The 22865-nt window shown below is 43.6% G+C and overlaps 1 protein-coding gene across 5 annotated transcripts in view; it reads right to left on the minus strand.

Moving 5' to 3' along the window:
• The window catches only part of TCF4 (transcription factor 4), a 247575-nt gene extending 245792 nt beyond the window's left edge, over positions 1-1783 (minus strand). The window contains exon 1 of one of the 5 annotated variants that reach the window (XM_052775821.1): positions 1766-1783. Coding sequence is in view for 1 of the 5 variants with exons in the window: in XM_052775816.1 (XP_052631776.1) it covers positions 41-71 (31 nt within the window). In the remaining 4 variants the exon portion in view is untranslated. Of the gene's footprint in view, positions 1-40; positions 241-437; positions 553-1194; positions 1467-1765 lie in introns of those variants that run through there. The other 4 variants (XM_052775820.1, XM_052775819.1, XM_052775826.1 and 1 more) reach the window with 4 other exon arrangements.
• Positions 1784-22865: the final 21082 nt, after the last annotated feature.

The raw sequence follows: 22865 nt of genomic DNA on the forward strand, positions 1-22865 counted from the left end.
TTCTAATTTGCGGAGGGGAGGGGGGGTTAATAACAACAACCCGGGAGCGGCTCGGGCCTGTGCGGAGTCATCGGTTCCCTCCGAGCGCCCGGGGGGAGGGGAGGGGAGGAGAGGGAAGGAGGGATGGGGAGGAAGGGAGGGAAGGGAAGGCAGGGAAGGGAAGGGAAGGGAAGGGGCGCGGAGCGGAGCCCAGCGCAGCGGCCGCGCCGCGCCGCCTCGCCGCAGCCCCGGCAGCGCCGCTACCCGCCGCTGCCGCCGCCGCGCTGCCGGGCCGGGCCGGGCCCCCGCCCGCCGGCCCCGCGCTCCCGCCGCCGGCTCCGCGCCCGCCCGCCCGCCCGCCGCCGGCCTGCCGCCGCCCGCCCGGCCGCCCGCGGAGGGGAGCGGAGCGGAGGGGAGCGGAGCGGGGCGCGGGGCCGGGCGGCGCGCCGCCTCCGTACCCGCAGATCATGGAGCTGCAGATCCCGGCCAGCCGCCGACTCCCGCCCGCGCCGCACTTTTGCAGGGATTATACTTTAAATTTCCCCAGCTCGCGCACATACACATGGCAAAGCGAGTTTATACGAGGCTGCAAATACACGTGATGCGGAGACTTTGCCAAGAGGAACAATATTTTCTCCCCTTGTATTATCCAGTCCATTTTTTTTTTAATTCTGCTTTGTTTTGGTTTGTTTGTGGATCCCCCCCTCCCCCCAACCGCCCCCCCCCCCCCGTGCCTACAGCTAAATTTCAAACCCGAGGTTTTCGATTTACAGAGAGCATTGCTGCAAACTTTGCAAAATCAGCCCTTTGATTCGCTTTTCGCTCAAGTTTCTGGGGACGATGCCAGCGGCCCCCTCCCCCCTCAGCATGTTATACTTTTATTTTACATTTTGCTATTGCAGGCCCGACACACTCCACGAAAACTAGTTCGACTTCATTTTCCGGTAGGAAATAAAGCACCGAGTTAGCACGCTGAGCGTTTGCACCTTAGTGTAGATCTCACACGTGTAATTACACCGTGTATATAGAATGTATATTTATACACACGAGCAATTATGTGTGCGCGCACACGGTGTACTTTCTATTTGCATTTACACATCGAATAACTTGCACCTCTTTTTAAATAACACATTGGGATCGACAATTTAAAAAAAAAGAAAAACCAAAAACAAAAAAACACAAACAAGTTACTCTAACAGCAAATTGTAACTTTACCTTAAATGGCCACAAATATGTTCACAATATTCCAAGGGGGGGAAAAAAAGGAACAAAAATAAAAAAAAAAAAAACAAAAATAAAAAAAAAAGAGAGGAATCTTCTGCCAAAGTGCTTTATTATCTCACACGTGTGTGACCCTCCAAAACCACGAAAAAGTACTGTAAGTGTCAGTCCTGCTCCGGGGTACTCCACAGCTTTACAGGCACCCTACACCTGGCTTTGTTGGGATTTGGGGTTCCCGACCACCAAACGCCCGCCACCAGCTCCCCCACCCAGACAGCCGAGACGCCAGCCAGCCAAGGAAAAAAACAAAAAAACAAAAAAAAAAAACCAACCAAAAAAAAAAAGGCAAAAAGAAAGGAAAAAAAGAAGGTCCGACAACTTTTCCCTCTATTGTTTTTACAAACACATGGTGACTGACAAACTGCGAGCGCCGTGGCGGCTCGGGGACTTTCCCCTCTGTCCTTCCTTAAAAAAAAAAAAAAGGCAAAACCCCCAGAGCGAGCGCGGAGCCGCCCGTCCCAAACTTGTTCCAAGTTTACAGCGCTCTCCTCCTCCTCCTCCTCACCACCACGGCCTCCCCCGCGGAGACGCGGATAATAGCATCTTTCCCTGGAAGACACATCGCCAGCCGCTCACATCCGGGCAATGCCCGCCGCCTTATAAGCGCCGCCGCCGCCGCCGCCGCGCCGCCGCTCGCAGACAATGACGAGGGAGGGAGGGAGGCGGGCGGGACGGCGCGGCGCGGGGCGAGCAAGATGGAGGGGCCCGCCGCCCCCCCGGCCGCGCCGCCTTCCCCCCCCCCCCCCTTCGCCACCCGGACCGGCCGCACCGCAGCGCGCAGCGCCCGCGGAGCTCCGCGCCTCCGCCCACGTGCTCCGCGGGAGCGCCCGGGGCAGGCGGGCACCCCTCCGCCTGCCGGGCGGGGCGGGCGGGGGGGGGGGCGCGTTGTTTCCCCCCCCCCCCCATACAGCGCAGGAACCTGGGAGGGGGTTTGCAGGCGGCGGGATGCCTCGGTGGGGGGGGCGGTTGTTTTGATTTGATTTTATTTTTTTTAAATATAATGGGAGCGGAGCGCGCAATTCTGATGGCGTGCAAACAGTTCCTGAAAATTAAAATGCAGAAGTGCATGGGAAAGGGCAAAGGGAGTAAAACGGGGGGGGGACACACACACACACACCAAAGGAAGGAGGCTGTGCAGGTGGGGGACGGGCTGCAGGGCCCAGGCCCGGAAGGGATTAGGAGAAGTAACAAGCCGGGGGGGGCTGCTCCGGACGGCCGGGGTGGGAGAGCTGTGGACCCCCTTTCCTGCCCTCCACAGCTTGCTCAAGGGTGGTGGGAGACCCGCTGTGACGAGCGAGAGGTCGTCTTGCACCCACGTTACTCTGCTGGGCCTAGAGGTGAAAGTGTAAACCTAAAAGCAGCCATAGAAAAGGAGAGGGTGCCGTAAATCTACACCTTTTGGAACCCGAGGGTACAAAGGGCCCCACGCAGCACTGTGGGAGTGGGCAGGGTGTCCCGGCCCAGAGCAGGGCTGGGGGGGGATGTCGAGGGTGGGTGCCATGGGGAAAGCGGCACCGTGATACCATGTTGGTGTGTGGCGAAGGCTGCCGTCCCTGGGGCCTGCGCAGGGGGATACCAGCCACGCGTACACCCCCTGTAAAACTTCTGGCTTTCTAGATCCCAGGCCTCGTTTTCGCTGATCTGTATCTTCCTCCGATCCTCTCCTGGACTGGGAAGTGTCCTGCTTTCCACGATGCGCCGTGCACACACTGCAGTATGCTCAGAGATACTCTTGGATAAGGACATGTGGTCATTTGTACCCCACGGTGAAATGGTGAGAGAAAAACAGGAAGTACTTAGAAGATAAGGGCCTTTCCAAAGGGCACGGAGTGCAGACTTACCGTGTAATACAAAAGTACCTGATCACTCTTAACTGTGAAAATGTCGCCAGGTCAGCACGGGTCCCCCCTCAGCAGTGCTCCAGAAGCTGGCTACCCACTGACCACCAGGATATCAACGTGGAGTGTCCCCCACGTTGATGTCAACTCGGCCATCTTCCTGCGTGGCCTTAAAGCCTAGTGAAAAATGGGTGCTAAGGTGGCCGCCTGGGAGGGGGGTGCCCCCGCCAACTTGGACGTTCTCCTGTGGCTGTTTTGTGTAGGTGTGAGGATACCCGGTCTAGACGAGGGGTGGAATCCCTCTGCAGCTGGAGGCTGGGTTTGTTTTCTGGAATTGGAACTGCCCATAACTGCTCCAATGGACTCCTCCCTCAGAAGCCCCCAAAGCCACCAGCACCCCCGTTTCTCACGCGAAGTAATGGTTCAGAGAGAGCACTCACCTGCTCATCGCCCTTCTAGCTGAGCTGCTGGCCATGGTGGAAGTCAAGCTGGAGTCTTCTCCTGATGCCAGTTGGTACTGAGCACAGCGTCACATTTGGTGCCTCCAATGACAACTCCGTCACATGTTGCATACGGGTCAAGGAGGCCCTACTCTGTACTTCTTCCTTGAGCCTGAGTTGCCGTAATTTTGCCTGTGGCGCAGGCTACCGAGCACCCATTTCAGAATAGCTTTGCAAAGCTGCTGTGCACCCTGCCTGCAGGGAAGAAGGGCACAGATGTCCTCCCAGGAGGAGGTGGCACCCACGGGGGCTCTGTCTTCTGCCCCAGCCGTGACGTTTGGAAGAAGGGACTTGTTCACAGGCCGTGGCACGTGGTGTGAGAGTATGTAAGATGGGTGACACTGCATGGGACGTGTATTCACAGAGCTGCAATGGTCTGTGCAGGTGCAAGTCATCCAGACAATACAGGCGCACTGGGGTGCTTTAGGTGCTGGAAGAAGTCCAAGGCACAGATGATGTGGGCAGTCAGGATTTTGGCCTCAGGAGACTTACGGGAACATTTAAGGGACAGGGTACACGTCAATATTACTGCTTTTAGCGTATCGGCTTCAATGTGTCTTCAACGACTGCCTCGGTGGCCAGAGTGCCGAGTTCAGCGAGGCTCTGAGTCTCGAACTGTTCCTGAACAAAGCCAGTGACAGCCGCTGGGACCTGGCTGCGTGTTTCATTGCGCTCCCTGCCGTAGATGTTTCTCTGAACGCCTCGTAGACGAAGAGTAGACGTGGGAAAGCAGCAAGAGCAGCGTGCTCCATGAGGGAAGGCGGGATGGGAGCTGTGGGCAACCACAGGCGAGGCGCCGTCCCAGAGCCTTGACACGAATGATGGCACAAAGTCCCGCGGCCCCGATGGGCCGCAGTCCCACCGCCTCTGGCGGGCGGCCAGAGCAGGGTGGAGACAGCCACGGCTCCGCCGCCAGCGCAGCTCTCCTCAGACAAAGGTCAGTACCTCACGAGGGAGGCCCGAGGCCGCCCGGGAAGTCCCACAAGGGCCTGAGAGCTGCGAGGCACGGGCCACCCCGTTCCTGTGCTGTACCCCCAGAAGGCCTGGGCCAAAATGGCGCTCCCGTGCCCACAGGCAGGGGCCGGGGGTGGCTCAGGGCCGCTTGAGCCCACTGGAGCTGGCAGGGCTCGGTGACAGCCTTGCCCTTCTCTTCAGGCGGCGGCCCCTCAGGGGCCTGCCGTGGGGAGGCCGGCTCTTCTCAGGGCGCGCGGGGTCCGCGCTCCCCGGGGACGTGCCCGTGCCCACGGCCGGCTGCTCGGGTGGTGCGAGCCCCGGGGTGCCGTCCCTGGAAGGGACGCGCGTGGCTGTCGGGGGGGGAAAGGCAGCAAAGCCCCCAGGAGCGAAGCGGCCCTGCCTGATGGCGACGCAAAGGCAGACGGTGCCCTCGTCCCCGGCCGGCGGGCTCTGGGGCACGGCAAGGGACGCAGGACCAGGGGAGAGGGAAGATTTTGGTGGCGAGGGCTCCTCGCTCGCTGTACCCCAGAGCTGGGTGTCGAGGGGGGGCTCGGCAGGCTGGCAGGGTTCAAAGCACAGCCGTGTCCCTCTAGAATTGAAGGGTTTTTTTATCTGTGAGTTATTGCTCCCTTGGCACCAACAGTGGTCTTAGAGCTATACGTGGTACAAAGAAGAGACAGGGCCGGTGCCAAATTGCTTGTTGTTTAAAGTGCAGGTTTATTTTTTTCCCTCAAAGTGGATCAATACAGAGAAAACTGGAGGGGAAAAAAAAATAGTGTGAGCCCACAGAGGAGAGACAAGGCTTTATTTAATTATTTAACCCAGTAACGCGTCCAGGATCTCCAGATACCACTGAAGAAATGAAGCATTAGTAGAGATTAGGCTGGGAAAAAGAGGGCCTCGTGAGTCCCGGTTTGGACGACATTCATCCCCCGTGTACGGAAAGGAAGAGGAGAGCAGGGGCTGCTGATGCTCTGATGGCGGGCCTTCACGGGTGAGGGGCTCGCGGACCCTCCCGCAGGACAGTTTCCCCCCGAGGATCGGGGAATCCCAGAAATCACGGGCCCGCACGGTGTGCAGGGCTGTCCCAGCCCTGTTTCCTAATTTCTAAAGGCTGCTTTGGTATCGTTTCTTATCTGTCGTGCTTAGCTATTTCAGTGCAGCGCGTACCTTGTTTAAGCTGACTGCGTTTCCTGGCCTGCTGCTGCTCTTCATCATGATTATACCGGGCGTGCCATTTCAGTGTTTCAGAAGAAAGAAATTGTTAATGCAATAATTAGGGATGTAAATTACACCTGATTTGTGCCTGGCCTGTTCGGATATCAACCATGTTTTAGTTCTGGATTAATCAAGTCATAATTAAATCCATTTTTAATATTAGCAATAACTGAAGCATTGGTGGTATTAAAGTAATATAAAAATACACTACTTTCAGGGAAAATAGAGGTAAATATAATTATTCACCTCACAACAGTGAAATATTAATAAACCACAAAATGTAAATTTACGGTGACACATAAGACTTCACACATAGTAACACAAGTGAAGCTAGTTTCTGTAGCAAGACCTTGTCTTTCTGGAGTACACTAGGTTGGCAGACTGAAAATTAATGCAGAAGCTACAGTTAATAATGGGCTATGGGGTTTTGTTTTTAAATTAAATGGGAAAAGGAATAACACAACTGCTGTACTGGCCCCAGTATTATTTATTTTGCAATTTTAATCCGCTGTATTTTATACTGTCCCCATATGTCCGGTTTTCAGTGTGCCACAGAATTTTGTATGGACAATTCACAAGTGCAGATGTTGCTGCGGACCGAGAGGGGCTGCTGGCAGTCGGGCCTTTTACCACCTCAGAAGACATGTGAAGCAATTTGGAGCCGTGCGATGTTAGCTGAGGTACTCTGTTAACATGGTAAGCGCTGTTACAAGTACGAGCATTAGATAAAAATTCACATCTTGAGGTTCCTGAATGTGTCTGTTTACTGTATATCTCCAGAGAAATTTTTTCACCCTGCCTGTAGACTTCAACAGCAGGATAGCAAAGTACTAGACTGCATTTTGTTCTAGTTTGGGGCTATGATGGTGCTCTTTTTCATTTCTATAAAAATCCGTCAAAATGTGGCCTTATCGTAAACCCGTGAAAAAGTTGAGTGTGCACGTGTTCAGTGGATACTCTTTGTGGATTTGCAGATAAACTCTTTGGAAATTTTATCAGAGTATTTTGAAAATAAATTGATTAATGTTATGAAGCGCTGTGTTGCTACAATAACTGATGCCATGGAAGAACCCATGTGGAAATTGCTAATTCTGGCGGCATGGCATGCACAGCCTGCATACGGTGCCGTTAACGATTCCTAGGGCCACGCACCAAATGACGGCGACAAAACAAGCGGCTGCACGGCAGTTTGCTCAGCGAGCATGATCCGCTCCGTGCACGGGACCAGGCAGGGGCCCTCTGGAAAAAATGGCATGTGATGAGGTAATTAATGCCTGTGTCAAAAATGTGTGCTGAAGAAGCTGGCTGCAGCTACAGTGTTGATGCTCTCCTGTCCAACACCACAAGCGGTGCTGGTGGAATGGCTGCCGCTGCCTGGCTCTCCGAATCGACGTGTCTACGAGAGGCTGCTTCTCCCAGGGCTTTCCTGGCCGTGCTCAGCTGCAAGGCTCAGCGGGTCCTCTGCTGAGATGGAGGGCGTGCAGCACCATCCTGCATCTTGCCCCACAGCAGTGCTTTTTCCCTCCCAGCAGGGTAGTGGCTGCCCAGGAGCAGGGGAGATGGGTGCAGGCTCTGCTGCTCAGCGAGTTCCTCGCTTGATGGCTCTGCATGAGCAGATAAAAAGAGCCATGTTGAGGCCAGGACAATAATTAAGACAGAGGTCTTTTCTGAGTTTTTTTTCTGGTGAGTCATTTTTAAAGGAACGAGGCTGAAACCACAACATTATTGCTAATGAATCCTTGCATGGGTGTTGCCTTTCTTTGCTTGGATATGCTTTAAGTAATGTGTAGTGAGAGGTAACTTTCAAAAACTGGGTATTGTTGGCACTGAATCGAGAACATATCTGTGTTTTGCCCAGAGATAACACCTTGCAGTTGTTTCCCCTCCCTTCACTTTTTGCTGTTTTAAGACTGAAAATGGGCAGAGGACTGTAGGCCACACACATCTATAAAATACTACACTTCACTTTATTCATAATGGTGTTTCAGATATTGAGTGCTAAACCACCAGAATACAAAAGCAAGTCAATAGCTTTCACAAGGTCAGAAATGAGAAGATAAGACCTGATGAGTTTCATTAAAATAGTCTAATGCCAGGACACCCAGCCTGTGCTCTGCGCAGCTGCACTGTATACAAACTCGCCACTTGTGTGTCACTATGCCGATAGTCCATGGAAGTGTCAGCGAGCTAGCAGTAGTAAATTTAGGGACCCTTCACCAAAACGAAGTCCAGGTATTGCAGAGCAGTTCTAAGAAAAAACCTTAGAAGTGTTTGTTCCAGACAGAGATGGTAGTGGCATGTATTTTTAGGCTACATAACACATGCCTGTGAGAAAGTTACTACTGGTCTTTTTTTGGGAGAAAGTCTAACACCCTCAATGTTTGAGATGTGTCAGGATTCAGGTTGGGTGAATTATAAACTGGTAAAAATCGTTATTTCTCTTCTTTCACTTGCAGATGCTTAAGTACACAAGAATATTCTCTGTGCCTAGGGCGATGCTGCCCTCAGAGCCAGGGAGTGGAGCCTCAGCTCGGAGACCACAGAGTGTTGATGGAGCATAGTGGAGGACTAAGCTTGTCTCCTCAGCCGTGCTGCAGAGCCACACCATTCAAACCCTGTTGGCATCCCATGAGGTAGGAACTTGCTCAACACCAAACTGGGGGTGGGAATGAAAAAAAAAGGCTTATGGAAGGCTTCCAGACCTACCCAATGGTACCAGTATGGATCCTCATATCTGTAACGGCACACCCATGAGAAGAGGTGGAGACAACTGAGATGACTAGGTTGGGCCAAGATACTCTAATTATTTTCCCTCCTGCTAATCTTGTAGATTAAAGAGATGTGATCCAGAGCTGCCATGTTAGTTTTTGTGATGAAGCAGGGGTGGAACAAAGTTGAACTTCATAAATTGTATAGAATAAACCCCCAAACCACTAAAGTGTTTGCTTCTCCCCTCCCCCTCAAAAAGTGGAAAAATGAAGCACAAAGAAAGCTTAAGAGTTTCCATGCAACCTCTAATACATCCCTTTGTGCTTCCTTGTTATATTCTGCTTCATTCAGGAAACAAGGCAAAAAAAAAAAGGGGACAGAACTATGATTGAGGTACTTGACTTTGCGACATCAATAACTATATGGCTTAATCATATAGTTAAATAGATATATTTTTTATAGTTTGTAGTTTATTTTATAATTGTAGACGTTTTTAAGTCTTTTCGGCTTCGCAAGTACGTATGGGCTAATTCACATTTGCAAGGAACCTTGAATCTGCAGTACATTGTGTAAATGGTAAATATTTTTGGTAGTTAAATCCCATAGTCATTGAGTCAAAATTCTCATTAGAACTAAAGTCTCGTTAGAAGAAATGGGAGGTTTCAGTAAGGACTGAAAACTTTCACCATGGTAAAACTTCTGGGGACAAGGAAAGAGGAACCAAGAAATCCCCTAGGAAGAACCTCAAAATCCTAGCTGCAAACTTTAGTGGCAGAAGTCTGAGGGGATGAACTGGAGGAAGAAATTTGGCCTTTGCAAACCAAAACGCTTTTACTGATGTCTTCAGGAGTGTTTGGAGCGTCCTGTCCCCTGTCCTTTTGTCACAACAGCGGCCCACTTCAAAAATGCCCATTTCAACAGAAGATGCTGTCAGCAGTAAGGCTTTCCTAGAAGTGAGGGTGGGACTGTGTGATACATCCTGAGGGATGTGTCCAAGTCCTATGAGACATCTGGTTAAATCATTGTAAATTTTTACTGCTGACTTTGATGGGATTAAATAGGTCTTAAAACAACTGAAGTCTTACCTGGATCTCGGCTGAAAAATCTGTGAGCCAGTGAGAAAAAGCACAGGGTTCTCAGGAGAGCGAGGGCTTGCCACTTCCATCACCTGTACCTCTGGCACTTCGTTTTAAGATTTGTGACACTTCAGCACTCTACAGTTGACATTTCTTTGCCAGCTTTTTCCTTTAACATTATTCTGCTCTTTTTTTTGCAGTTGAATTGTATTGTTTTCCCTTGTATATTTATCAGTGTGTTTTTTTAATAACAAAGAATAAAACATTTGTCAAGGTCTGGCCCTTATGTCTTTTAAGCTGAGGGTTTTATACCTCTTCCTCAAGTCCAACAGAGCGTGTAGGAGTCCAGCGTGCTCTGATCAGAGGAGGTTGTACAAGTCAGTGCTGTATTGTCAGTAGTTTCCGAAAACATTGTCACTATAGAAATTCATAATGACTATCGAATTCTGTGCTCATGTTTTCTGTCACAAGAAATCTGCACTGCAATATGAGGTCTGAGGACTGAAAAATGTGCATGACAGGAACATAGCATAAAATGTGGATATCATGGACTGGCCAAGATCAGGAGGAATATCATAAGATTTTGTGTTTTCTTGAGAGGAAGGTAAAGAGGGGGAAAAGTGCCCCAAACCTAATTTTTAGATAACCTTGCTAACTGAAGTTCTGAGTGTACGGTCAGAATTAAAGTTGTGAGATAGGCAATCTATTTTCTAACATCTAACAAGTAGCAATTGAGCTCTTAATTGGCTCAGAACCATTTCTTTAAGCACAACAGCTTCACCTTAGCAAGAAGTAGTTGAAGGTACACTCTCTCGATGTAACCAGCCTAGGGACCAGTCAGTGTGCGTTGCCTTGTCCAGTTTAGGAGGGTGTTTTAGAGGTAGGTAATTTCCTTGTTTGCAGGGTTGCAAGTTGTTTGACCAATGGGATATCTGTCGCTGTCACGGCCAGCTATTACTAGCGCTCAGCGGTGTCCACGGCATTTCTTTGAAGCCCAGAAAATCGAGAGATCATGATTGCTACGATACCAACACCTAACCAGCTACAGCCTCTCTGCTGGCAGAATTCTGATGTTTTGCAGCTCCTGGACAGGCTCATTATGTCCAGCCTGTCCACAGAAACAAAAATTGTGCTTTCACCTTTCTTCCCTTCTCAGATATGACTGGTTTTGGAACTGAAGGCTTGAAAGTTTGGAGGGAAATTCCGAGAGAGCGTATTAGGGTTTATGTAAATAGGAAACATTCAGAGTAAATCAGAATGTGACTCTAAAGAGGAATTGTTGTGCCAGAATCACATTCTGCAAGGATGCTTCTTTACAGAAAAGAGATGTCTCTTTTTGGTTTATCATCTGAACCGATTTTTACAGTATATAAAGCAAATTTAGAAAACAGCACTCTTCTTCCAGAATAATAATACTCTAGAGTAGACTTAGAGTAGACTCCCTTTATCAATAAACTTCATTTTAGAGGCTAAGTCTATAGGTACATTTTGTGAAGTTTATGATAAGTAGTGTAGTTTAGTAAACATATATCCAGTACAGTCTCATTTCCACAGAAACAAAGGAACCAAATTAATACTTCATATAACTTCACTAATTTCAGTACAGTTTAACTAAGAATAGGTTTCGTCTACTGCCTCAAAAATATTTGTTCTCAGATTTCCATGGAAAGATAATATAGGAGGGAGAAAAATATTCTTCTGTACTTCTGTGAATTCCTATTAAAATTTGGTTTACTTTCTTATTCCCTCGTGGAAGAGTATGTTTGATTTCAATTAAAATGAAATGTCATCATTTTAGGACATACTGCGTGGTTTTAACGGGTATGCAATACCTTAGTCCGTTAGGGAGAAGACAGTGGATTTGGAAAAAGGCCAGTAGGTACAGGGGATGTTTTGCATTCAGGGTGAAAATATGTGCGTACATGTATTCTACCAGCACGCTGCAGGGGCAGTGGTTTTCCTCTTGCCTGCTTTCCTTTGTAATTGCAGGGCTTAGGGCTATCTCTGTTACCTTTCTGGTGATGGATTTCCTAAATCCTTCAGCCTCATCATCAGTTTCATGGATCTGAGCAGTCATGGCCCAGTTGGAAATGCTGTGTGCTGTAACCGTCAACTGTGTTCATTGGCAGCAGCGGTAGTCAGTGATATTTTGTTCTTGATAAGACTGTACAGTATGTTCTGTGAGTGAGGAAAGTCCATACGAGTGAATTTTAACATACTTTATTTTTTTTTAAAAATATTTCTGTATTCTGTTCAAAGCATCATCCTACATGCTATTTTTTAATTCAAAAGAGGTTTTCCATGTTTTTGGGGGGGGGTTGCCCTTTAAGTTTGTCATGTAAAAATTTCTTCTTGAGTCAAACTACAGTGAAGTTAGTTCTGTCCGTTTACTTCAGTCAAGTAAATGGGCATATGTAGGTAGTTATGGAAATACATAGGTCGTGATGACAGCTTGGCTAAGAATACAAAATGTGCAATAAAGCAATTTCTTATAAAGATTTCAGCGGGTATCTTTAATATTTCCTAAAGAACCAGCATCTGGAAAAAATGTTTTTCCCCTGGAAACATTTTTAAAATACTATTTTTTTTCGTGAAATGATAGGGAAATGTTATTTGGCGGTGTATCATAGCTGATTTACTTAGTGAAAAGCCAGTAAAACAAACATTATTGTTGTTGTTTGTCTACTGCTTGTCATCTAGTTGCTGACTAAAGTACAGCAAAATATTCTACTTACAATAATATAACTTACGGCTTCCTCACAAAGCTGACAAATGAAGATAGGAGGTGTTTGGAACAAGGCATGCCACGTAAAATGTACATTTTACACTAACACAAACAAAAACGGATGTGAAGTGTCTAGGCTTCTGGATGAATTCAGTGTGCTGATGAGTGTCATCACTGACAATTTGCATGCGATGTCATTTTGCAGGACCAAGCCCTTTGTTAGGGTAATAGAGGTTATTTCTCTTTAGATTTTGAATTGAATCAACATAGTATGTGTATGAAACAAACTGTTCTTTTCTTCCTTTGGATTTTATTTCTTTTCTGTTCTTTCTTTTAATTTTGGAATTTGTGAGTAGTCATAAATATAACTATGGTTATCAGAATTACCAGTTCCAGTACAACTCCACTGTAACGTTTGAAGACAAATCTTACTTTCCAAGTAAAGGAAGAAGCTTTGAGCTGTGAGAAAACATCATAACATGACTTTTCATAAAAGATGTATTTGAAAAGTTTAACTCTGAATGTGTTTTGGGAAATGTTTAATACCCTTACTTTTCTTACATCAAAATTTCAGCTAATTTTCAAATTCTCTTTTAAATTCTTATTTCAAATATGGAAGATAAAATTTCTTGATCACCCCCTACTATGTCAGAAAAACACACCATGTAATTTCTTCCATAAAGCGTGAGAAACATCTTAAAACTACCTGGAATTTTACTGTATTGCTCACTTTGGAAATCTGCCTTGGAAATTCAGTCCTTTGATTGATTAAAAAAAAAAAAGTCTTTTAATTCCTCACGTAAAGATAAGCTTGACAGTATTTTGTTATTAGTATCATCCTGTAACTTTAGTGCTTTCTCTCTTTTGTTTGCTTCTTGAGTTTGTTTATGAATAATACTACTAATCATGCTAGGGTAAACAATAAGTTCCTTACATGCTAGATTCTCCATTCTCTTCTAAGTAGCCTTTCCCTGCCTTTTTTTCAGCTTGAATCCATCTTTTCTGAACCGGTTGACTAGAATTGCATACAGCATTCCACATATGGCCCTTGTGACATCTTGTACAATGCAGTTAATGGTTGCCTACGTCTGCTAGAAATAACCTGGATAACATCCTAGTATCACTTTGTTTTCTTACAACCATATCCTATTGATAACTGGTATTTATCTTGCAACTGAGTAGTATGTCCAGATCATTCTCCTGTATTATTTCTAACTGGTGTCTGTCAGGTTATAACCTTTTTGTTATGATTATCAAACTGGTAGACTCAACTTACCTAATCTTAGCAGGCCAGGTGTGGATCCTCAGCTCAAAAAGAGGTGTCAACAATAGCTGTGATGAATCGCTGTCCGGAGGGTTCCCTATCTAGCTGCATTTGACTAGAGACCTGTCTTCTGGATGGCTCTTAGATGAGGTGAATCACTCACTAAGTATACTTTTCATTATATATTATTAAACCTAATCTCCTTTCTATTGCTTTGGTCTTCATTGAGCAGATCTTCCAGTATGATGCTCCTGTCATTGCCATTACCTCCCTTAATTTGTCACTGGAACATTTCATTAGCGTACTCCTCCCCTTACTACAGAGATCATTGCTGAAATTTCGAGCAGTAAGATCAGTTCCAGCACTAATCATTGATGAACATTGGGGGTTATATTCAACCAGTACGTTCAGAAAACTTACTGTCAGCTCCTCTTTTGTTAGTTAAATAATTATGTTTTTTCAAGCTAACTGACACTTCTTCTGTGTTAGATGATCAAACACTTCCAAAGTCCAATCACACTAGATCTAGATTGCTTAAATCATAAGGTTTCCTATCAGAGGAAAACATTAGATTTGTCTAACATCATCTGTCTTTCATAAGTCATTCTCCCACTTATGTTCATGTGCTTAATTATTGTTTTCTTCAAAGCTTATTCTTAAACTTTGTGTATTAAGTCTAGCTAATGGTTCAGTGGCTGCTAACCTGTTCTTAAAAGATGTCCACATTTGCCATGCTTCAATAATATGTTTGTGCTACTAGTTTGATAGACTGATGATTTACCGTGCCAGCTCTTTAAGTCATCTGGGCTGGAGATCATCCCCAGATTGAGCACATTAAAGTTTTTAAGTACTGCCTCCATCTCAGATGCGATCATTTTCATTTCTATGACTTTACTCTCATTAACAGTTTTGTCTTCATTTTTGGCATTGAACTAATATTTTATCTGTGCAAAGGTAGGACAAAGCTTGCAAATTCTACAAGTCATGTTGCTGTTTTTTCAGATGTCTTTTTCAGGTAAATGATGACATTTGAATAGATACTTAAGATTTGGAAGTCTTTTAGTTAATTCTAGCAGATACTGAATTAAATATTATGGACCTTTTTCTAGGAGGCACTAGGAACTTGCATCTTATTGATGTCTAAGGCAGGAAAGAGTGCCATGGAAAGTTTTAGCATCTTGTGCTCCCCGTTAGTAAGAGTATCTACAGTCATTTCCCAAATGTCATGGGAAATATAATAGGAATTTATATCAGTATTTCAGAAAGTTACCATTTTCCTCAATATCTACAGAACAGGTATCTGTCTCTGTCTTCTGAACAATTGCAATCAAGAAAAAATATTCTAAAGAAACAGTGGAAGAAGAGTTAGCATCTGGTGCCTGGGCTCAGGCCATCAGCAGCTCTAAACCCACAGTTACTGGGTGGTGCTGATGTGCTGCAGCTAATGTCTTCGGAGAGATGGGACAAGTGTCACAATTCACATAGGAACAAATTTGCTGAATCAATAATGGAAGAATGCTAAAGAAAATGCATCCACCTGGAGATTTTATGTTCTTTCTTCCTAGAATTTAATCGAACAAGAATAACTTAGTTTCTTGTTTTTGTTGAAATCAAACATGCTTGTTCTTCACTTGCAAAAAATAGGAAACTTCTTTCAAAATGACACTCTTCATGAGAGAATACAAGCGTGCAGCTGCTGTATGACTAAGTGATTAAAAACCTTAGCGATGGCTAATTCATTGGAGGTGATATGTTTACTCTCAAGGCCAAGTATCGTAAAAATAGCTGCTTAGCTTTTTTTTTTTCTTAATGTGAAGTAAACCACCAGACAGTTTTGAGTAGGTCTGCAAGAGTTTTCATATCCAGTTTTGCCCAGCTGAAGTCAGGCTACGACAACCAGAATTGTCTTCTGTCTAATATTCCTCTTTTATACATGAGTCTCGACACTCATAGTTTTTACATGGAAAATTATTTTAAACTATCTAAGGCCAAGGGCAAAGTTCACAACATTTTATACAGCCTGCTTAAAAAATGCCAAGATAGATGGCATTTTCTTCGCTCATATATCATGTGAAGGGACCCTTTTAGAGAGTTTATGAGATTTAATAGTCTGTTCACCCAAATGGCATTATTTAACATATCGAGTGTTCTTTGAAATCTCTACATTGATAGTGGAAAATTGTTGTTGTTATTATTATATATGATCATAATATATGATATATATTAACAACATATTGTTATTATTATTATATATTATTTTTATTATTGAGCCCAGATGCACAGAAGATCATCAGAGATCCTTGGGTTTGGGTACTGTGTGCTGACATACATACATTGCTTGTCCTTATAATCTAATTAAAAGATGGTGTAAAAAATACATGGAAATAAGAATAGAAAAGGGATGAAGATGAAAATAATTGAAGGAATACATGGTGGCTGGATTAGTTATTTTCACAATTAGCTACTTGAATTAGCTACTTGACAAGCAATACAGAAGAAAGAATAAAGGGCTATCTCTGACAAGGACAGTTTTTAGTGAAGCTGCTACTGTAAGTGTATTATGATTTAAATATAAAGAGCTTCAGGTTTCAGTTAAATGGATTTTGATTCTGCTTATTTTTCTAATGCTAGATTTGTTTCATTTCCATATTAAGCTCCTTTTATTAAACCATGCAGTGTATGATAAAAATTTCAACCTTTGTTTCAAGTGCAACAGAGTTTTCTGGGAACAGCCTAGGACATAATCTAACTTTACAAAAAAAAAAGTGTATGTGTGCTTAATAAAGAGATTGAACATAAAACGTGATGTTTGATTTAAACACTGTGAACTGGAGACACAGATATATTATTTCTAGATCCAGGAGAAGGTCTGCTTTGCCATCGATCAGCTCATATTTTACCAGTGTTTTCTTTGGCATGGTCATCAGAGGTTTGATTATATCAATCTATCTCTGTTTTGCTAGGGGGAGTGCCATATCAGCAGGGGAAAACAAAGCGAATAGCTATGTGAAAATTGCCAAAAAAATCTATTAGCGTTTAGTCAAAATTAAGTTGATTATTTGGGATGAATATGAGGAAGGAAATTCTACTAGAATTAATTTTCATGGCAAACTAGGTTCAAAGTTTTGGAGGGAACGAAATTTCATATTGAACTAAAGTTGGAAGTAGGTCTTCGTTTATCCACTCAGGAAGAGGAAAGATGACATTGGATACATGTAACCATATATTTATGGAGAGAGAGAGAGAGAGATGGACGTATAATATATATATATCGATACATATATGTACATGTTATATATATATTGATATCTATAACCCGTCAAAATTAGTAACACATCTGAAATTGCAGGTGGGGTATGTGAGATACTCATTCACAGATTAACTCCATAAAAATGTTATAATAATGAATATTACATAAACAATCACAAACTACTTTTTGCCTTACAAAAACTGAGAGTTGTTAGAATAATGATCATTACAGTGTTCTGTTGATGGTGGAAGCAGGGAACCCACTGCACAAAATATGCATTTTTTCCAGTTCATATAATGAATTTAGGTGATCAAGGGCTGTCAGATTTTTGTGTGGTACAACAAAAACATCAAATAAAATAGAAGAATTTATGTGGAACATGCTTTCCTTCATCATAAATGGCTTTTCCCTAGAAATTTTACAACATACTTGAAAGCAATGGGAAGATTTCTGGGAGTTCGTTACAGTGATAGATTAGTAGTTTGTCATGAGACTAGCACTGGAAATTAAAGATGGCTATAGAAAAAAATCAAGTAACTTCTCATAGAACTGTAAGAGAAAGCCTGTTAAAAGAGAATTTATTTTAGAGATTAAAAAAAAATAGAAGCACTATTCAAACACGTTGTTGTAAAGATTCTGTAACCATGCAAAAAGTTTAAATTGAGCTGCTTGGTGTTAGTAGAATAGTTTCTCATTGTCGTGGAGGGCTGGTCTCATCTTGGAATTTTGGTAAATGTGAACTGATTTTGTGGGGAGATAGTCTGAAAAACTGTTGCAGCAAACCACCACATTCAATCTAACTTTGACCACAGTGGGGTTTAGCTGGGTTTGTACCTTCTTTCCTGTAAATTATCCCTGATAATTTCTGCTCTTTCAGGCCCTGTGGTGCACATGGCAATCCACAGCTGTGAAATGTGAGTGTCCGCTGGCTTGCAAATGCTGCCAATTTAGGATTTCAGCACTTTGCATGTAGTCTCTATGCACTTAATTTGTGCAATGTTTGAATAATCATAGAGTAAATACAGAAGAGTAAATAATATATGTTGAAAGACTAAATGTATGTGCATCTTTCACATCGTATGTTGAATATTATCAAAAGCAATAAAATACCTTTCAGTACTCGATGGAAAACTGGAGCGCTTCATGGAACGCTGCAAACGTGAGTGTGTTTCCTACTACAAAGCTATTCAGAAAATTTTAGTGAATTATACGTTTCAGAGAGTTTGGTCAGCAAAGGCAGGTAGTAGGGACTAAATCAATGAAATGAACTGAGAACAAAAAAGGACTCCGTCGGTCAGCTTTGTAAATGTTTTTTGAAAGTGTGAACAGGCCATCATTGAGTTAAGTATTAAACATGTGTGTAAACCAGCGATAACACATTGCAAAAGTAGGATTTTTCATTCTGGTACCGTTAATTAAAAAACTTCATGTAAAGAGAAAATAAAATCCTCAAGGAGTCCTTCCGTGGATGCCAAAATGTTTGGGGAAGAACTACCCAGAGTCCATGCCCCAGCTTTCAGGAAATACATTTAGGGCTATTTTCTGGATTCTTAATTTAAACTAACTGTTCTTGCTAATGACTCAAAGGAAGGTGCTATATCAAATTTGGCAGTAGATATTCAAATGACCAATGAGACGGTTCAAAGAACTCCATGACAATGTGTTCAGCTGTCTTTGGCTACTGCTGTTTTGGCTTCTGGTAAGTCCGCCATTTCACCCAAGGCATCTGGATTTACTAAAGCAAGAGCAGCATGAACATGCAACCATAGCTGACCAAACAACAGCAGCAAAGCCTATTGTAGCTGCATATCTTGCCGAACCCACAATAAATCACAGGTCTGATCCTCTTGACTATTCAGAATCCAAAGAAACCATCTGGCCAACATTCACACTTCTGGCTAATAAGTACCTTGGAAGCTCTCCCACTATTGTGTCATGTGGATGAATATGCAAGGCAGGAGGATTATATTCTCACTCTACAGGGTGAGAATACACTCTGCAGCCTCACTCTACAAACTCTTTTCTGTTTAAATTTCACATCCACTCAGGAGCTTATCACTGTCAAATTCAACGTACTCATCCTCGGTTACCAATATCGCCACCCCTTCTGACAAAACAGTGACTCTGTGGGTCTTTGCTGAGTTTTCCGTCTCATGCTTTGCATAGTGTCCACTGTCACTGCAAAAAATTACCCCAAATCCTCAAAGATCCCATCAAACAAGGTGTTATTTTTACAGCTGCAAGTTCTGGGTGGACGTCCTACCTCGTTCCCTTTTCCTAACAAAATGTCTCTTCCGCTCTTTTGCACCCTTTGCTCTCAGAGGTGGCTTTTGCATTGAGTTTTGTTCTTTCATAGGCCTTCTTTTCAGGATTTGAAGTTGGGAAAAAATCTACCGTCTTGTAGGAACATATTCAGTATGAAACCAGATGCTTACTTCCTTCCATCTATTTTCCACACCCCAGGCTTTACTTCAGAGGATTGCAATGAAACAAGCACTCTCAGCAGATGTCTTTGGACCACTGCAGTGCTTTCCATGGCAGTAGAGCAGCCTTTACTGTAACAAAGCACTCAATTTTCTTATGCACAATGACAAGAAGACACTTAAATATATGCTCAGAAGTAGGGACATGAGCAGTTTTATCTCTGTGGTTTTAAGCACACACGTATGTGCTTAACTCTAAGGGTATATTTTTAAATCCCAGTTAAGCATGTGCTTCATGCTTAAACATTGTGTTGAATCAAGATGGGAACACACATGTGGTTAAAATTAAGCATGTATTTAGTGCTCTTTTGGAGGCAAAACCTAAACTGCTATTTTTAGGCTCTGCCTCAGGAACTATGCCCTCTTTCCTTCCTATGACTTCAGTATTAAAAGAACCTCCTCTGACAGAATGTATTTTTCTTTATCTCCTTGTGGATTGCAGACATACTCTATTTGGGTAGCAATAACTTCAGCTGTGATCTAAAGGAAAACCCCCTGAGTCTCTAGAAAGTTCAAGCTATTTTCACTAGGTAAGGAGACAACTAGCTTGCATACCTTGATAGATGTGTAGCAAGAAGCTCACTGCATCACAGTGTTCCTGGCACTGGACAGCCTACAACAGATAGCATCCTGTAAAAGCTTACCCTAGCTATGAGTCAGTATAGGAAATCTTCTCCAGTACCCTACCCATCACATATTTTTCCTACAGGTATAAAAAGATAATAAACAGTGAGATGCCAAAATATCACAAATCAGAAGAGTAATGCCATTTCACAGCAGTGCTGGAGCCCTGACTGTGTGAGGGAAAAGGAGAAGCAGGACTGCAGGGGCTGTAGACCGCAGTGTCTTTTATTAGGCCAACAGATAACTGGAAAAAGTTGTCAAGCTTTCAGTAACATAGTCCTTTCACCAGCTCTGGCATTTTGCTTTCTTCCCTGCTTTAGTAATAAGTATGTATCTGTAAGGAAGGGATGTGATAAAGAGATTTTGTCCAAAAGTATGTTGGTTTTTTGTCAATTCTATCCATTGTCTGAATTAAAAACGCATAATACCTTTCCTTGTTGCCTTGCCTTTCCCAGACCTGCAAGGGCAAAGGAAGAGATTTTGGTAACACTTGGTACAAATTAAAAGTCTGGAATGTTTAAGACAATGAAGACAGAATGATGGCTGTTAGTGTCACCAGAACAGCCATTGGCATGATGACTTCAAAGCTTAAGCTAGTGGAGACTTCATGAATTTAGCCCTGAACATTAAGCTTTACAGTAATACGTAGGTAGTAATGGCACAGAGAACTGTAACCGAGAGGGAACAGCAAGCTTCTAGGCATGTAAGCCACATGCCAAGGGCTCCAGACGTGTATCGTAATATATTCAGCATATAAAACATGAGATCGTTCTAGACCATTTTCTCTGTGAGATGCAGTGAAAAATGCAGTTACATTTCATTGACATGTCATTGCATTATCTTAAGCAGTTCAGTGACATGCTGTTGTTTGAAGATTCCAAAAACTCAGATTATTTTTATCTGTGTAAAGTGATGTAAAGGAGAGGAAGATTCTGTGCTTTATTTAGTGATTTTCCAAACAAGGGGGTTTTTTTGTTTGTTTCTCAGTTTTTAAATTGATAATAATACAATGTTGTTACAATAAGATGACTGTGGCTTTCTCTAGTGAATGATTTAATACATGAAAAATAGGTTAGTTGCTCCTTAATTGTCAGTCTTCAAGTTTTACCTTATATTTGGGTTGCATAGAAAATCCCTGCTCCGAACTTGTAACACACTGGTAAGCTATGACATGATTGCTCAGATTGGGCTACCTGTGAATGTTAAATGCAAAACTTCAGAGTGCAACACTTGAGCGAGGAGACTTGCCTTTGAATTCTGCATTACTTTTATCAGACTCTAGCCCTGGTGTTGCCAACTGAGGAAGTTCTTAGAAATTAAACTTCAAAAATCCAATTACTAAAATTAAATCAATTTTAGAACTTACACTTTACCTTTAGAACTTAAGTCTCAAATTCTTCTTGAAGTAAGCGTGACAGTGACTGGTATAACTAATGCCCTTTTGGCCCTATGTTATATATTATAAGATTAGGTATAATTTCTTTTACTATTCCAAGCACTTATGTTTTTTGATAAACCACCTAATTGTGTCATACCCCATAGGGTCTTACCACCTCTTTCTTTGCTAACAATCCTTTTTGTTCAGCAGATGCTAATTACATTTTTCTCTCCAACTGGCTAATTGAGGAACATGTTAAGTTGAACTCTGCGCAAGTGTCCCACCTACTTATCCGGAAATTTCCCATTCTGTGGGAATGGTATGAATGCTTTGTGCCCCAAAGGTTGGGGTTTTTCTGGCTATATCAAATACTCTAATAATAGGCAATACTGGTCAGGTGTACTCTCCTTTTATTCACAGAAGAACGTTCTAAAGACTTTTTTTGTTCAGATATCCCTAGTTCTTTGGCTCAAGAGCAGGTCTATGCTTTAAAACTTGTCTTTGACACTGGATCACACTGCAGCATCTCAAACCTTCCTGCCTCTCACACACACTACATAACAAAGTCATTGTGTTTGCAGTCAGGACGACCTCTGACTGGGGTGGCTTCAGCCAAACCTGCCGTATTGCTTCTTCCAAGGAGCCCAAAGAGCATTTGGCATAGATGCCGATTCTGAGGTCTATGGTTGTCCTAGATCAAACGCATGGTGGTAGCCTGTAGGAACTTCCAAGGCATCCAGGTCTGGAAGGATCCTGAGCACCCGATCCTGTGGCTGTGAGCACAAGGAATGATGTTTGAGCATGATAAACCTGAGTGTCCAAGCTTCATGGAGAAACCTTTGCTTACCTGGGGTGAAGAAGTACAAAACACACAAGAGACATACATGAAAATGGTCAGATTTTGTCAGACCATAGTGAAGTTAAAGGCTGTAAAATTTACTTACAGTTTCCTGAAAGGAGGCTCAGCTTTCAAAAGCTGACATATCTTCATGCTGTAATGAAAAAACTTTCTGGTCTATTTAAGGCACAAGATGACTAGCTGAAGTTACAGTTAAGTATTGCAGATAGAAATTTGAAGTTACTCATCAGTGCTACCTACACATGGGAGTCAGGCCACCAGACTTCTGTTCTTTCAGATTATTTGCTTTGCTGTAGAATAAATCCCAGCCAGAGTGATATTTGTGCCAATATTTCTTTTTCTTTCAGATAATCCATTGTGTGGGATGAAATCTCTATTTCTGCAAATGTTTTAAAGATTAGCAATTCAGTCAGCACTGGGGTTTAAAAGTAGCTCTTCTGAAAAAAAGAGATAGATAGGACACAAACAGAACTCTAAGTCTGAGCAGGAACTGTACGAGCAGAGGAGAACACAATCCAAGCAAATCGGAGTGCCAGATCACTCGGTAAAACCTAACAATTACTGAAATAATAGACCAAAACATATTAAGTTAAACTAATCTCCATTGTAACTTCACCCATGTGAAGAGGTAGGCTGGATATGAAGTTGGCTTGCTGTTCCCCAGTTAGTTGTTGCAGGCTTGCCGCGGAGGAGGGCCCGGTAGGATCGTGCCTGTCAAGCCGCGATG

Source organism: Harpia harpyja, chromosome Z (genome assembly GCF_026419915.1).
Source record: "Harpia harpyja isolate bHarHar1 chromosome Z, bHarHar1 primary haplotype, whole genome shotgun sequence".
Classification (NCBI taxonomy): domain Eukaryota; kingdom Metazoa; phylum Chordata; class Aves; order Accipitriformes; family Accipitridae; genus Harpia; species Harpia harpyja.